We start from the raw sequence: 18,065 nt of genomic DNA, 5'->3' as shown, positions 1-18,065 counted from the left end.
CTTTACTATCAACCCAAATGCTAAAGGCCAAATTCCCCCTCTCCCTCATGACTCCTGATTATTCTCTGAACACTACTGTGCAAATCTGTTAAAAAGTCGCTACCTGAAGACACTTTATTTCTATCCATGCAGCGGATAACAAGCATACATGTTCAAGCATATATATATAGTCCTGCTTTCTTTCCAAATGCAATCAGCTGTCATATTCTGATAGTTTTACCTCTAAAATATGTGAGCAATCCATACCCTTGCAGACATTTCCACTGCAACTGCTTTAAGGTAGACACTAATTGTCACTCACCAAGATTATTTGCAGTAAATTCTGAAGAGTATTTTTACTTGCCTACACACCAGCAGCCCCTTATTTCCTTCACTTATTCTTTTTCATTAGATCAGTGCCCTATTCTACCTTATACTACATTTTGCTAAAGGGCATTTTTACAAGGGAAGAGTGATCCAAATTTTTGGTTGCCTTCTCTTGTTGAACACGCATGATATTTCATTGAGCTTTTTGGTCATAGCAACATAGTCATTAGGATACAACTCTATCCTAATAGAGTTTGGGTACCACATTGTAGTAAGATGAAGTATAAAATGGAGTATCCACTAAAGATGGTGGTGATCAAGAGGGTGAAGAGACTCCAAGCCATAATTAATAAGAAATAATGGGAAGAAATGGGACATTTACCCTAGAGAAGATTCAGATTTCTTTCCTGGAGTAGAGTAATTTGGATACTGTCCTTCTATATGAACGTCAAGATCATGAATCAGTCATCTTTCCTCTTTAATGAAAACATAGTATGTTTTCCTTAATAAGAAATGCTTACTTAAGGTTCCTTTACCTTAAATGGAAAATACATATGGAATGTTTCAAATTTTGCTGTCTACTGGCCTACACATCACAGAAAGGAAAACTACCAATCCATAAGGTTGATTCCCCTGGGAAGCCTTTCTTAGCAATGGTTCCACATTGACACATACCAATTTTCAGAATAATGGTCAATCTGAATGGTAGATTATACATTTTCAAAATCACTTCCCTAAATTTAATACTGAATGCTCTAATTTTTCTGCATGGGGGTATCTGACATATTACCTATTGAAATAATTTTCCCATTCTGACTTAACTATTATGTATTTCCAAAAATGTGAGTTTCTTTTAAAAAATGCATTGTTGCAAGATTTTTCATCACCTTCAGCAATTCATCACAGCACCATAATAGTGACCACAACCGAGAAAAATTCTGAATGCTTTACCAGCAATTATTTCGTATGTCATTTGGCATTTCGTTCTCAAGAGTATGCCCATTATATTCCTTTCCTTCTCATGTGTGCACATTAGTTTCAGAAAATACTTCTTTTATTAAAAACCTACCTTTGCATCTGGTCCTGTTGATCTAAATGAGATTATTTAAAATCATTATTAAGTTACCTTAATCTAGCATGCAACTTTTGAAAAACAAATCCCTTTTATTATCATTTATAATAATGGCACCATATTAATAATGATAGATTTCATGACGTCTGGAAATCTTTCATTTAGTAAAAAAAAAAATTCCCTGCATATATTAAGCAATGAGATGATTTAAATGACCTGAGAGGAATGCTGATAGTTTCCAGGGTTTGATGTGCATGCTAATAATTATATTTTGATCATAATCTTTTATCATAACATGAAGTAGGCTATGTGGTTTAATAAATGAATGGGCCTGGTGTGGTCTTACTGCTCTCTCAATCCTCTTTCTCTTATTGGATCCTGGAAAACAGGATTAGAACATGGCTTCTACCATGTCTGCTAAGAAGCAGTCTATACATCTGGCTTTGAAGTAAATTTGGGGAATAAGAGAAAGCAAGAGCAATTATAGGTAAATGTTGTACTTGCAGTTCGAGGCATTTATTCTTATAGACATAATAATAACTTTTAAGGCTGGCTAATATGAAGTTTGACAAGCAATTTTCTCCATTTGAAATATTTTATCCTCCTCAAATACAAGAATTCATACTAAAGTCTAAAAGGTATTCATATATTAAGTGGTCTCCTGTAATCCAAAAGTAGATGTAATAAGAATGGAATCCTGACTCTGGTACTACATCATATTTGTTTATATTTAAGTGCCAAACACATTTTTAAAAGTTTACTTTGGGCCCACATTCTTTACTGACTTATAGTCTACATTATTTATAAATTCACCTGAAAGAAGTTTCAATTTTCTCTCTTCATTGCAAACTTGTAAGAAAAATGCAAGCAGAAATCTGTAAGAAGTTGAACCATAATTGACAGAAAAACTGTATTTATTTTACAAAAACCTAGAAGCCAGGAGCTTGAAGTCTTCCAGCACAAAATGCTGACAAAGAGAAATGTTAATTCCTCAAATTTAATCAGCACATATTGTATATATGTATTGAAATAGCATACTGTATTGTACAAATTTGTACAGCCAAAATAATAAAATTTAAAGTACATAAAGCAGACGACAATTGTGCTAACTGAACAGATAAATGAAAGTGTAGAAGTACTTCTAACACTGGTCTTTGTGTCCTGGAGGGGATCAGAGGGAGAAATCTCACTGATTTCTTGAAAAGTAAACATGGACGAACACATGTCTGAGTCAAGAAATGGTTTTGTTTCCCACAAGTGCAAGGCAGGATAGCAAGACAGACCACTTCATGCTATATAAAAACCCAAATAACACTGTATGCAAGACTTTCCAGTGAATTTTTAATTTTTGTACTAAACATGCTAGCTTCAAATGACACTAACTGGTAACAGACACAGTTTTCACAAGAAGTGAATTTTCCCTTCCCTCTGACAGATTTCTATTAAAAACAATCTTCCTCTCATCACAGAAATCTGCACTGATAACACATATATAGAACATTTGCTTTCGTATCAGATGAAAACCAGAACAATCAAAACATGCACACAAAGACTTACCGAGGTGTACAAATATCCCTCACTGTTCATTGCCAAATACAGCTTGGTTTGAACTCCTTGAATAGCCACCACTCGAAGACCCACAGGGATGAGGTTAAACAGAGCTGAAAGTTAAAAGAACGTGAAAACAACGTTACAGTTCTGAATTTAATGGTCTCTTTTAATGTTTTCAGCAGGACTACTTGGTTCTCCAAAGTAGTATGCACTTGATAAGAACAAACAAGTATATATTTAGATGCATACAGATAAAGCCTCATTCTACTTGATTCATGGGTGCAGTCACTTTACCAAGGCTGTGACTACATACTCTCCAACACTGGGGACAATGGAAGACTTTGGGTCCCAATTCTATTGTTTTTATAGGGTCAGAGGTGGGAAGCATTCATTCTTCTTGGGAGGTCAAGTTGCAGGAATTGGTTTGTACACTAACCAACGTCATCTTCTACAAACTGAAGTTTTAAAAACTGTTCCCTTAAATAGCTGCTGAAATTTTCACCAGCACAGTTAAGATCAGTAGGGGAGAGATTCTTAGGAGAGACAATAGTTTAATGGCCTTATCTGATTTACTGACATCATTTCCAATGCAAAAACCTCAAAAATGAATCCAGGCCTTACAAAACAGTCACATTTTATAGCCCTATGTTCCCAAAGTTTTTTCTAATTTTTAGTCTCCAAGAGCAAAGGTTATATGAATGAGAAGTAATAAGTGAAAGAGGTGTTTTAATCTATTTTCCCTGAAAACTGGTTGCAAGTAGGCAACCGACTTGTTTCAGTCAGGCCTTCATTTTTCCACTCGAAGGTCTGACTGCGTGAAACTTACACCCAAGCTCTGCTCACAACCACACACCACTCCCTGGAGACAAGCAGTGGGTGCCCTCCCACTACCAGCTGTCTGCTCCCTCCCACACAGTGACTAAAAATAAAACAGTACATTTTTAAATCATAGTGCCTGCCATACACATTTTTTGAAAATAGCCTGGGCACCTTGCTCTCAAGAGCCATCAACCAATGTTGACAATTTTTTCCTTGTTTTGTAAGTTTTTTGAGGCTCATATATCAGTCTGGTATTTCTGCAAATTGTAAAGGAGACACTCCATGAGTAAGAATAATGTTTTTATTTGTGGGATCACTTATCTCTCTCTATATATATTGTGCTGTGGTAGATGCAGTAATATGGATGAAAAATATTAATGAGGAACTAAGTAATTCTTGATACGCCTGCAATGTATCTTTCCCTTAAAATCAGGGTGTTACCAAAGAGGAGCTAGGAACATATTGTACAGTTCAAAATACAAGTGTTCTTACCACATGCCACTGATAGCACTTCATTCAATACTCATCATATTAAAGCTGTGCCCTTCTGTTATGTGAGGTAAAGGAAAGTAATTGCACAGATTGCAAGCCCGGATCTCATGCTATATTTGACAATGCAATGCACAGGCAAGGAGCCTGGTATCTTTGAGCATGTCATGTATATGACATATCTCTTTCTGTTGATGATCCTCTGCTCACAAAAGGTGCTCAACAGATATTTGTAGGCTGATAGCAAACTGTACAGCAAAAATATGACAATATATTTTTGGGAAATTATAGATCCTAACCTCATATTATAAAAGCTCATAATTAAAATTTCTTGAGGTCTAAAAACACCAAAATAAACCATCTGTATGAATCTGGTTGAAATGCCACATCACTATATACCTCCTGACAACTATAATGCAAGGATATGTGTGAAACCTATTATGATCATAGTAGTAGATGATGGGAAGCAATCAATGAAATTCAGAATTATTTCTGGAACCTCAATTTTGTAACATTCTGAACCCTCTTAGTTCTCTTACTGTAACTTGTAATAGCAGATGGGGGGTGAGATTGGATTCATTTTTGTCTTGTTTGCCAACCACTCTGATTAGGGTATTAATGAGCATTAAAATGCTTACATTTCAAATATAAGACAATGGTAGGAAGAAGAGAAGAACATCATTAATCCATGCCTAGGATTATCTATTCCTGAATAATGGTATTAACTATATAATACAACATGTGTTGTTCACTATGTAATATACATTTCTATGAAGGCTGATTCCAAAATTAAAACAACAATGGCAAGAAAACAACAACAAAAATAACGCCAACCCAAAACAAAAAACTGGATAGAAAATGTAGAGTAGCTGTTCATACCAGTGCACTTTTCTTTTGACATTCAAGATAGCTCATAAACTGGGTTGGCTTCAAATCTGTTTAGAGGTACAGTCTTTCCAAATAAATGCAAAAGAATTATGTCAGAAGCTGGGACAGAATCACCATCTTCCTAAATGCCTTGACTTACTGAAATCTTCTTCATGGATTTAAGATATTATTTTGGTGCTTTAATTGCACCCAAGGCAATTATAATAAAACCATAGCCATAAAATGTCTATCATCTTTGGCTTTTCAGGTGGAGACTATGGAATTTACAATGGTTGATTTGCTCATAAGGAAATTTCATTGAACTGACATTTACCATTCTAATAGTCTACATAAATTAGGCTTAAATGCTTAATATTAAACATATTTTTAGAAATGTCCGGGTAAATGTGAAATGATTTGTTTTATCATTATCTTGGAATTAAAATGTGAGATCAACTGAATTAAATGAGAAAATCATGATAAAAATACAAATTAAGAAAAGTATAACACCAGCAACACATATTAAGAAAATATACAAATGAGTAACAGTTGGAAAAAAGAAACTTGCATTCTTGTTCCATTCACGGGAAGGGAACAGGGAGGGAGAGAATGGTTAAGGGATTAAAAAAAAAAAGAGAGAAAAAAATATAATTAAGATGTACTACATGCATGTACCAACTCCCACAATAATTGTAATCATTATGTATTACAAACATGTTCTAATAAAAAAAAACTTAATGCCAAGAAAATTACTTGAATTTAGAGGAAAAGAGAACAAATTTGGATGGCTAGACTTCCACTGTGATGGGTCCATTTAATCATTAAACATTTCTCTCTCATGATTGTTTATGTCCTATGACATCCTCAATGGGAAGGGTGAGCTAGCCCCTTAGCTTCTCCTCACTCTTGACAGCAAGGCTAGAGTCAAGCCCCACTGACTTGTTGTTCCTTTTGAAATTCTTTGCATTTGTATGCATCATCTTATGGTAATACTTACCTTTGGTTGAATTACCTCTTTGTTTTCATCTGCCTAAACACAGATTCTTGTTATCAGGCTATGCTCTTTAAAGGTCTTCAAATATCATTACTACATAGAAACGCCATGCATATCAGTCATAAGGCAAACAAAGGCAGAAGGTATGCATATGCAGGAATGGAAGAGTAAAACCTACTACATGATTTAAAGATCCACAGTAAGAAATACAGCCTTGATGTGTGTGTGTGTGTGTGTGTGTGTGTGTGTGTGTAAAATGTAAAAGAAAGAAAGATGTGGACCAGGGATTTAGCTCAGTGGCTCCGCAGCCAGCCTCACAAGTGCCAGGACCTGAGTTCGATCCCTGGTACCAAAAAAAAAAAAAAAGAGAGAGAGAGAGAAAGATGTATCTCCTCCTAAAGTGATTTTATATAGTACAATCGTGGTAAGTTTGGCATATAGCTGTTAATAAAACACACTACAGTGGTTCATATACTTTTTTAAATTTTTTACTTTTGAAGAAACACATGTGAACACTGGATCCAAAATGTGTTTTCTCTGATTTGGACCTGGGAGAAAACATTACAAATTGATGGGGTGGAGGAGATGGATTGGGTGGGGCTCATTGGTTATGAACTTCCCTTTAAAAATGCCCACACACCTCATTATCCTCGGCACTTTGGAAAGTTAAGAGCAGCTTAAATTCCTTTGTTCTTTCTCCAAACACCAATTTGTACATATAATTTTGAAAGTGTTTTACTACCGATCATCAGGTACTAATGCCAACCATTTGATTATAGTACACTTGGCTTAGTTAAATAGAGAAGGACACATAAAAGAACAACTAAGATTCATCTTAAAACTTTCATATCACAACAGTAAACTCACATTTTACAAAACAGGGAAGGTCCATTTAATGTGGAGATTCTTTATCTTAGGAACCAAAAAGACTTTTTTCAAAGGAAGTTAAAGATGACCTCTTCTTGAGGTCATAGCTTGGCCATCAGCCTAGGGAGCTTCCCTTAAAGGTATGAAACTCTTTTATCCTTAACACTGGGACCCCTGTCTATGGCTTTTAACTATCTACAGCCATGCAAGGCTAAAAAGGCTGTAGCGTACTCCTTAGCAGTTAGATCTATTTTCCTTGGTTGTTTTCTCAGTTCCAAATGGTGATGGGAATGGGAATATGTCTGGGAATTATCAAAGTCTGAGGGAATTTCAATAGAAACTGGAGCAATCAGAGAATGAATTGTGAGATTAAAAAAATGTATAGCCTATGGAACATTTAATAGGTCTGCAAAAATCTGTCAGTTGCAAAAAAAACAAAAAAACCGTTATCATTGAAGGGAAGGCTGTACTATTTCAGTTTATGTTTTTATCATTCCAAATAAAGAATACATAATCAAAGGTTATACAACACCTTGGAATTACCTTTCTTCAACAATTAGAAAGAAAACTGGTATAACTTTCAACTTGTTTCTTTTAAGGTTCATCAGTACGGTCTTTGATTTGGACTTTACTTAAAACACAGTTAAAAATAAAGCACTAAAGGAAATCCTTTTACCCACCAGTGAACCTATCTCAACATTAAAGTTCAAATTAGACTCAGACGTATCAGTATGCGTATATAGGGGGAGCAGGAGCAAAAGCTTATAATGATGAATTCTGGTAGAAAACCACTCCTGTCTCTTGAGATGAGACTGGTTCTTAAGAGTAGAGATAACATGCTATTTTGGGATCAGTGTGCGGGTGAGTAAATTTTCTGTGGGGAAAAAAAGTAATAAAATCCAAAGGATGGCCATAAATCTATCTAGATTACCATGGAGATGACATTTGTATCATTCTTCAGATGGTGTCACCATTATTTGCTCTAGTTCACTATTTTAGATATTTCATGTTCAATTTCCTGTTGGTGAACCTGTGTACACAGTATTATGTGCTGTGATCATACTTCGCGGTACGGATTTATTGAAAGTTGTTTACTTAAAAATAAATAAAAACAACACAAAGTCAACCACATGTTGGTATACACTATTTATTTAGCAGTCACTTACTATAGGTGCTGTCCTCATCTTTGGTGCCATCAATGGTTCCATCCGCCTGCAGCTGCAAGTGGTAGCCCTGCCGGTTGTATAGTTTGGTAACTATACCCTTAAGCTGAGGCTCTGCAAAGAGAATGATGGTTTGGATCAATTGACATACTGTGCATAAGAAGTTGAAGAAACCCAGAATTTGGAATTCGAATTTCATTTGCAAATTTTAGTGGAAAAAGTCAAAGTACACTTTTAAAGAGTCCTGTGGGAGAACGACAACAGATACACAAACTCCAAGTTTCAGAAGAAATCTCTGAACAAGGGAAGAAACATTTCATTTCCACCTTGTAACACTGGTAAAAGCCCAAAAGCCTCTGACTGCAGCCAGATTCTGAGAGCTTGTCCTTTAGCTTAAAGAGTGGGACTCTATCTCATTGAACATTCCCAACGGGTTGGCAAATGACATAGTCCGCCTTTTTAACAATGTGCCACTTTTTATGTGATAGAAAAAGGAAAAATACAAAGAAAATTCAGAGGTGGTTGCCATTCAGGGGTCAAAACCCACTAGCAAAGATTTCCTTTACAATTACCACAATTTGAATGAATAATCCCCCTTTCTAAGAATGCTGAAAATAACCTCAAATCTCATCAAAGAATCTGTACTTAGAAAACTGAGGCTCCTATATGAAAAAGGCTGGGAGGGAGATATAACAACCATCACCATCTCCTATCATATTAATTATTCTTAGGGAAAATGGTTTTGAAAAGAGCAGGGTTTTTGTTGATGGGGAGGAAGGAAAATTAGTTCATACTTATTTTCAAATTTAATATCAGAAATGATTACCCAAAACATGGGTTAATTAAAATGATTTTCAATTATGAATCACCATAGATTAATCACACATCTAATTTACCCATAACAGCCATGCTGTCCAAAATTTTGCTTTTATTGAATACAGGCACCTGCGTTGAAATAATACTTATGTGATTATTCTAGCCACATAATCATGCTTTGCAACTGCCGAAGCCTTTTAAAAACAAGCCTAATTCACAGCTAATGTATTACAAACTTTGTACAAACAGTAGACCTTTGCCTGCGTTTCCATTCCAGGGTGTATAGAACACATAAGTACAGAAATGATAGGTTGATGAGGAAAACTGATCTGTTGTCAGATTTATCTGGTAAAAAGTAAGAAAATAGTGCAAAAGATTCATTTGGATACGAATGGTAAATACGCTGCATGTTTCCCCTGAAAGTCTACCTTGACGCAACCTGACACCTATAAGCTGTCTGAATTTCCCATCAGCAGATATCCTGCTGCTCTTGTCACTGAAATGGTTCAAAAGAACCCACAATCTAGCTTTGAGTTTAAGTTCCCTCTTCAATCTTGCATTTTCATACCAAGTAACCACAGTTCTACTAATCTAACCAGCTCACTGAGCTATTTTGCCGCAAGGTTCTAGAAATCCACCCCCCTCCCCAGCAAACATTTCAAAGCTGCAGCACAACTCAAGTCTGTCCCAAAAAGCTTAAAAGTGCGCTACTGGAAGAAAGGGGATGCGTAGACAGCGGAAGCCCACATCCCTCGGGGTGAAAGCCGCAGAGGAAGGGTCTGACGGGCAGCTAGAAAGGATAGAGAGGGATTCCCCGAGTTTCCCTGGGAAGGGGGGAGTGGTGTCTGCCCAGCTTGCTTTTGCAATTTCCAGGCCACACGCTACACAAATGATCATGTCTCGGTCACGCCTTCCCAGAGCCCACCAGGCATGCACACACGCACACGCACGCACGCACACAGGCACGCACACAGGGACATATCTGAAGCTGTGGGCGCGCCTCCTGGGCAGGACATGCCCCCAGGCTCTGCGCCTGTCCCAGGGCAGTTGCAATGCAGCAAGCCCCTTACTGTCACCAAGGAGGTAAGACAGCAGTCGCCTTCCCACGCACGCAAACCGCCTAGGTGGCCTCATCCGAACAAGATGGGCTACAGACAAACTTACCTACGCTTACATACCCGCCCCCAGCCCCTTCCACACTCGTAAAGTACGGGAAAAAAATAGAAAAAAAAGCTAAAGCCCCTTCAGACCTGGTCTTCTTCTGCGCCTCTTCTTGGAACCGAAGAGTTTGACGCGGGAAAAGACATTTAACTTGTTTTTGTCGCAGCTGGTCTTGCCTTTGCTGGGGCTGCTGACACACTTGCAGGCGTTGGATTTCTCGCGCTCGCGGGCTTGTCTCTTCTGACGGATCAGAGAGCTGGCGATTGCCGCAGCCATGGCCACGACGCCCACCACCACCACTTCTTCTGCTGCCCCTCTCTGGGTTCTCCTCCTCCTCCTCTCCCTCCTTCTTCTCCGCTGCTCTCCCGCTCTCTCGAGCCTTGGCCGCCTTGGTCTCTTTAGCCTGCGTTAGCCCGGGCGTCCTCGCACTCGGGCTTCAGCAGAGGAGGGGGCTTCGCATGCCTTCTGCGCTCCTCTGCTGGTGGTCCGGCTCCTGCGCGGGCTGCTGGCTGGCAGGGTCCGAGTCAAAGCCACAGCCTCGGGCGGGCCGGATCGCAGGCGAGACGGGCAGGCGGAGGCAGAGCTGAGCGACTGCGTGCTCTCGGCCCCTGAGCCCCGAGGACACTGTGCAAGTCCAAGTGGCTTGGGTCGGAGTTTCGCCGCCGCACCCCCCACTCTGTGCCTTGTGGAGGGGGCCAGAGCAGGAGGCGGGCGGAGGGAGAGCGCGCGGGCGGGAGAGGCCGGGAGCGCAGGCGGCAGGAGGGAGGAGGGAGGAGGAAGCGCGCAGAGGAGAGCGCCCTCGCCCTGGCCCCTCCGAGTCTTCCACTAGTCCTTGCAACTTCTAGGCTCTAGGATCAGGAAAAGTTGGCCCGTGCCGGCCTTCCGGCAGGGATCAAACAGGTAATAGCCTCTCATTGTCGCTCTTGCTGCTGCTCTGGGCGCGGCACAGTGACAGCACAGGAATCCGGTGGCTGCAGGCACCCTCCGGAAGAGCGAGACAGCCTCCCCGCGGTCCCCTCCCTCGGTGGTCCCTCCCTCTAGGGGCCGGGCGTGCTGGCTCCCCAGGGGCCGCCCTCCGCAGCCCCACCCACCAGTCCCCACCGCCCCCCAGCTAGCACCTGTAGGGGTTTAGGCATTGCCCCATCGCCCAAAGCCTTCTCCTCTCCTTTGCCCAAAAGGAGCTTCGGGAGGAAGCGGTGATGGAGGAGGCACCCGCATGAGGTAGTTGGATTGAAGGAGCGGGCTTTGCTAGGCGGCGCCAGCACTGGGAGGGGGGCTGAGTGGGAAGGGGTGTTCCCTTAGCGCTTGACTCTTAGCGGGCCAGGGGGAGCCCAGGCAGGAGCCCCCCGGGCTCAGGCCTTCCAACACCCACCCGCACCCGCGCCGAGGTATTTTGCACGTCGACACTTGTAGCCATTCAGGAGAGGAGGCCAGGACTCCCAGAAGGGTTCAACCCCCAGACGGCGGCAGCAGAAGGCCCTGCAGAGCGGTGCCCGCACACCACGCTGCCACCCAGCGGTTTCTGCCGACTTTTCATTCCGTGCCAATTTGCGCGGCCAAAACCCTCTTTTTCTTCTGTGCCCCTTAGTCCATCCGTTCGAGTTTGGGGTTCAAAAAGCCGGGTAATGTGCCACAGGCAGTGTTTGCAATGCCATGGTGCAATCTAACTAACCTGGGGCCAGTCTCTAACTGTCCCAATTTCTTTTCTTTTCCTTTCTTTCTGCTCCTGAAACTCGGGCAGCCTCCGGGGAGAATAATGGCTTTTGAGGCCAAGCATGCAGTAAAGAGGGAATGAACCATCCACATGGACGTCCTACCTTCAAACACACCATTGTTGGGATGCTCCCACCCCAGGATTGAACCCAGGGCCAGCACACGCTAGGCAAGCCCTGGATTACTTGATTTCTGAGGCAAACAGGGATCTGCAAATAGTAGGGCTGCTCTATCTTGGAGCTGCCACTACACTCCTGCCTACACTTTCCTTACTGGACTCATCCTCCTCTGCAGACCTTTTCAGAAGTGGTGTAGATATGAAACTAAATGCACAACTTATCCCCTAGACTGCAGCTCTCTTTCCTTGCCTGACCTTCCAACAAGCTCGGATTCAGAAACATGGAAACTCTATCAACAGGGAAACTATCAGGCTTCTTAGCCCATCAGAACTGAATCACCTGAGCCTTCTGTAGATTTTCTTGCTTCAAGGTTGATGCTGCTGCTACCTTCCCACCACTCCTCCCCAGTCCTACCATTGTGTGTCTAGGAGGGAGGCTGGGGTGAAAGCTGCAGGGGGCTGAGAAGTTTCCCGGGCTACTCTTTTGTGCCCCCCCTACCAACACCACCACCAAAAGGAATGCATCCGACTTTAAATTCCCTGGTCTGGTCCCATTGGAACTAGACTCCTTTGGCAGTTGGGTCTGTGTCTTGTTCACCACTATGTTCCCATCTCCTGGCACAGATCTTGTCATATAGTTTATGCTCAGTAAAAATTTGTTCAAGATAACTGACGATTGGCTGATTTATATTGATTCTGAAGGGAAGGAGATGTTTCCTAGCTTGGAATGTGAGCAATCATTGATTAACTTCCAGGAACCATGAAGGAGAGTACTCCGACCAAAAGAGGGATCAGAAGCTTTGACCTGGGTGGGATATTTGGGGTGTGGGATGGAGAGTTAAGAGATCCTTGCTCACTCTGCCTATTTTTACCATCTGCTGAGCACCTACCCCAGGGACCCTGGTTTTCCTACTCTTGCTTCTCTCTCAGGACCCTGAAGCCCCAAAAGCCAGAGGATGAAGCTCCCATGAAGGAAAGGGAAAGCCTTTGGAAACAATGAGGGGATGGTATTCAGAAAAGGAAGAGGGCTTTTTCACATTCCTTTTGCCTCTGCTCTGCCTCTCTTCTGGGAGAGCTCTCACCAAATGCTCATTCAAACACCATCCATATGGTATTTTCAAATATCATAGAGAATTACTGGTATGGCCACTTGAAGCTGGACATTATAGGTAAACAGCCCCAGAGAGTATTTTGGGAATACTCAGGACAGGGACACTTAACCATTACAAAGTTGCAAACAGAAGTATGTAAATATGTCATCTCAAGTCCCAACCCCGATCTACCATCACGATTTTTTTTTCCGGTACGAGGGATCGAGACCTTGCACTTGCCAGGCAGGCATGGCACCACTGAGTTAAATCCCTGGCCCACAACATTTTCTTGATAGGGAAATAAAATCTGTAACATAAAGCTCACGTAACCAACCAGTGGGCCAAGCTGGCAACTCGATGGTTCCACATGTGCTTGTAGATGCCTTTCTTGCTCTAAACCTTCTCTCCCCAATTATGTTTTATTGAATCTATTTTTAACTCATACATAAAAAGCATAAAATAATACATATTAATGGGGTACCATGTGATGTTTCAGTACATGTGTACATCATGTGATGTTTAAGACAGGTTAAATATATCTCCTCAAACATTTAGCATTTCTTTATTGTGAAAATGTGAAATCCTTAGCTTTTTGAAATGTACCATATGTTATCATTATCTGTAGTGACCCTACAGTGCGATAGCACATCAGAGCTTCTTGCTCCTATCTAACTGCAACATCATAGCCATTGATCAGCTTCTCCCCAATGAACTTTTATTATCCCGAAAGTAGGAAGAATATAGGGGTTACGAGATATGTCCCTTGTCAGCCCTCAAACAGTACTTCTGCATTTTAATATTCCCCTCTTGTTCTTCCATCTCCATGGACAGGAAAATACATGACATGTTGTTGATAAAACTAGAGAAGGGGGCATCTAACTTTCTGTGATTGCCTATAAACCACATGCATTGCCCTTTCTCTTCCACTAAAAGAATTTCACAGAGGCTGTGACTACAGGGTAAATTCAATCCAGGGCAGAATGTGAAGACAGACCATTCTGAACATGAATCTATCCAAATCACATTATCCAATTAGCTTAACCATTAATACAATACACATTTTCACGCTTTCCTAACTCTCATGTCTATTTCCCAGGTGCTTAGCAACTCCGAAGAAGAGTGTGAATATCACTTTCAAATCCCTGAAGGGGAACTGTGCCAAATTCCTATGTGTTTCACAAAGGCATAATGAAAGGCAGAATGGCAGCCCATCCTGGTGAAGCATATTTTGCCTTTTCTTTCTACCCCATTGTCATCTCAGAATGGCATTAGACTAGAATGGAGTTTTAATGGGAGGAAGAATACAGAACTCTCTTTTGACACCTATTTCCTAAACCCTTTCCCTCCTGTCTTGTTTTATTCCTCGCAATTCCGCTATGGAAGTTTTTGATCTCCTCCAGATTCATCACATTTCAAAGCTCTGCTTAACCTCTGTGGTTCCAGCTCCTCTAGGCTCAGTGGCCCACTCTCCTTTGCTCCTCTTAAGACGACTTCTCCTCCATCACACTGCCCACCACCATCTCTCCTTGACCATATTCTGGAAAGAGTACATTCTTAGTTCCTTTATCCAGTTCCACACATGCTCAAAGAGATCTAATCCAGCTGGCAGGAGGCATATGTTTTAATTCTATCTCTGCCACTAAGTGACTCTGTCACCTTGGGTATGTTGTTCCTTTTGCTGGGGTCTGCTTTCCTACTTTTAAAGTAATACTTAGGCAATATTGGAGGCTTTCAAATTGTATTCTGCAGCACCCCAAAAGTAATGGACATACGTTACCTCACAAATGTTTCAACTATAGTACTTTTGCTTACATCTATACACTGCGGCTCATTGTATGATTTCTAATAAGAATAAAAAGATTGTACTACTACTTAAAAGCAAAATGTTTGAAAACATCTAACTGAGTTGTTCCTTACAGTCCTTTTGGCTCTGGAAGTCTCTGATTATTTTGTATGAAACCCTGTTCCTCCTACCTCATTGTCTGCCTCTCCTCATACTTCTCATGTCTCTATTCTTTTCCCACCTCACCAGAATATAAAATCTAAATTGGATTCCAAATAAAAGTACAAAAGTCCCCCCTTTGGCTCCATTCCTCATGGGTTCACTTGAGAACCAGGTTTTAGCATTCTTTTCAGAGAGTTATAGGAGTTATCAGAGCATAGAATGCTGATCTTTCTCTGCTGATCTCTTGTGGCAGGTCTCAGATGAGCTGCAAGAAGCTGAGGGGACCTGCTCTCAAGAGGCATCTCCAAGAGAGAGACAGAAACCCAAACAGATGTGACTGTGATGAGGAAAAACAAGGGCATTCAGACAGCCTAATCAGGAGCGGTCTCAGTACCTTTTGAGCAGGAAGAAATTGGCTGTTTTTCTGAAACTCTGAAAATGAGAGATTTCAAACACTTTCTTCGTGAAGATTAACATAATTAGAGCCACTTGCCAGTTTGCTGTCCATCTCCACTAACAGTTCATCAAAACCTCTGAGTGGCCAGTTACCAGGTCAAGGACACATGATGAGGTCAAAGAGAAGCAAGGGGGCAGGTTCAAGTGCATCAGGGTCAAGCAACACTGGGTCCTCCCCATTCGCTGAGTAGGGGAACAGGGGGAGAATTTTTAAGAGATGGAGCAGCAAGAAGCACCATTGTGGTCTATCTAATTATGTCCAAAAGTCCAGAGAAACAACCGGATAGAAATACAAATGAGGAGATTAGGGAAAAACCATTAGACTAGGCTCTTGCCACTTAACTCCAAGCAGGAAAAGAAAAATGCAATTTAAAGCAACCCTGTCAATGACACACAGGAATTTCAGGGACAGAATGATTGACTATTGTATTCTGTAATATAACCCGACATGCTTATTATCTGGTGAAGAGTCTCTGCTAGTCAGTTTGGGGGAAGTTCTTTAGAAACAAAGGCCTAAAGAACCAATTTTTTGGAAATCAATTGGGTCTCCTCATTTTCATTCAACATGAAGAGCAATGGGACCCTTGGCTTGCATTGTACTAGGATAGTGGTTTGGTCCTTATTATGTCTCCTCTCTGAGATTATTCTAAATACTTAAGCTATAGAATGTGCCAAAGCTACCTCTGATTTATATTTAAAATGAATTGAAAAAACATTAATTCTGATCCTTAAGAAGAAAAATCCTGATTACCTGCTTGGTCATTTAACCAAGAAAATCAAAAGAGAAACAGCAGATTGCTAGGGTGGAGATTTCTCTCTTGATCATAAGGAGAGAAGAGAAGGAAATGATCTTAAGCTTCACTATATGGGAGATTTACATTTTGCAGGAGGAAAACATTTTCAGTAAGGGTTGCTGAATATCATAATTTATTGCTAATTTTCCTTTTGTAGAAGCTTTTATGAGTATAATAGAAACTTTATCCATCCAGGTGGGTATGTGGGTTGGTTCCCCTCAAGACTGATTCTATGATAAAACTATACTATTTCTATATCCATGACCTACCACCAAGAAGTGGTGACAGAAACGGGGAAACGGACAGCAGCACCATTACTGACAAAGCTGAACAGGGCATAGAGACAATGAGTGCCTTTGCCTTTGGAAGACAATATTGGATGAACTTGGAGCATGGGGGTCAAGGAAGTCACAGTCTTTTCCCGAACTTTCTTTTGTCCAACCTGTGAAAAACTCCTTGTAGATAAAATAAACGTATTCCTAACCAAATAGGCTAACTTAGGTAGGGACACAATATCCAGAACCAACAAAAACATCAGGTTCTCTAAATGAGTTCAGTTCCTTTTTGTTCAATAATCTTTGAAGATCTTGAAGGAACAGTTGCTATTTTATCAAATGACTGGTGGCTAACAAACATAAATGACATGTTTCTATTATAAAACATTTATGGAAGACTAAAACTGTACGAGACTCAAGAGCCAAAATATCTGTAACACTGGGTTCATTTCTTGCCCAGTGAACTAAGTAACCTAAAAAGCTAGGGGGAAAATGATGGAGGATTTGAGGCAAAAGCAGACAATCTAATTTTTCTGGATCTAAGCTGTTACAGGAAATAAGGTTATTGGAAGAAAGTGACCTTAACTCAGGATTTGAGGAGGGGAATGCAGCGTTTTGCAAATGAACATATGGGGCAGGACTCAAAAGCAACATGAGGAACACTGGATTGATATACTACTTTCCAGTGGCATGGTTGCTACTGATTTCCTATTAAGAATTTTCATTTGTTAAAGGAGCAGAGAAGTAATGGAGAAATACTTCAATGTTCTCTCAGGATTAAGGGTCTTAACACATCTCTTTCAGATACCTGGCTAGGATTTGGGCAGGATGAACTTGCCGAATTTGGAGAAAATATTATTCTTCAGAATCTAAGGAGGGGATGAGGGACAGATCCATTACCTACTTGAGAGCTCTACAAGTGCTTTACATCAGTGGTGGCGAACCTATGGCACGCACACCACAGTGGGATGTTTGTTATCACTTAAAGCTCTAAAAGGTTCATCATCATTGCAAGATGGTTTTAAAACTCTCTACTCTGCTTTAGCTTTTTGTTTCCCCAAAACTAGGGTTTCAAGTAGTGATTAACACTCCAATAAATACCATGGTGATAAATTAGACAAGCGACTTTTAAAGTATAACACTATGTCCTTTAATATAACAACCCATAAGGTAAATATTATCATTATTGCCATTTTAGAGGTGAGGAAAGCAGGTCTAAAGAGAAGTAACATTTCTATAATTTTCTGGCAATTACACAAGTGGTACCATCAGTACTTAAGCTAAGGATTCTCACCCAATGCAATTTGTGTTTATAAGGCCAGCACGTTAACTACTACTTCTTTCCTCTTTAGCACTGGGTCTGGAATGTGGATTGTTGAATAGTGATGCCTGGATATGGCTATTTCTTGCCTGGGTAACTGAAAAAAAGGAATATAGTGTGTTCTCAATTTAGTTTTTTGTTTGTTTGTTTGTTTTGACACAGGTATTGCTATGTAGTTCAGGCTGGCCTCAAACTCATGGCAATCCTCCTGTCTCAGACCCTGAAGGGCTGTGATTACAGGCATGTG

The 18,065-nt window shown here is 40.8% G+C and overlaps 1 protein-coding gene across 8 annotated transcripts in view; it reads right to left on the bottom strand.

Annotated features, from left to right (window-relative positions):
- Positions 1-18,065, bottom strand: part of Fgf13 (fibroblast growth factor 13) — a 514,864-nt gene that overhangs the window by 65,320 nt on the left and 431,479 nt on the right. For 7 of the 8 annotated variants that reach the window (XM_087202101.1, XM_004862318.4, XM_087202102.1 and 4 more), the window contains 2 exons: positions 8,132-8,242; positions 2,936-3,039 (listed from right to left, as the gene is read on the bottom strand). In XM_087202101.1, the coding sequence (XP_087058227.1) occupies positions 2,936-3,039; positions 8,132-8,242 (215 nt within the window). Of the gene's footprint in view, positions 1-2,935; positions 3,040-8,131; positions 8,243-10,194; positions 11,486-18,065 lie in introns of those variants that run through there. The other variant, XM_004862319.4, reaches the window with a different exon arrangement.

This window comes from Heterocephalus glaber, unplaced genomic scaffold (genome assembly GCF_053883595.1).
Source record: "Heterocephalus glaber isolate CG9 unplaced genomic scaffold, H.glaber_assembly_v1.0 deba00001764, whole genome shotgun sequence".
In the NCBI taxonomy this organism is placed as follows: domain Eukaryota; kingdom Metazoa; phylum Chordata; class Mammalia; order Rodentia; family Bathyergidae; genus Heterocephalus; species Heterocephalus glaber.
This window is presented reverse-complemented; position numbering and strand designations above follow the sequence as displayed.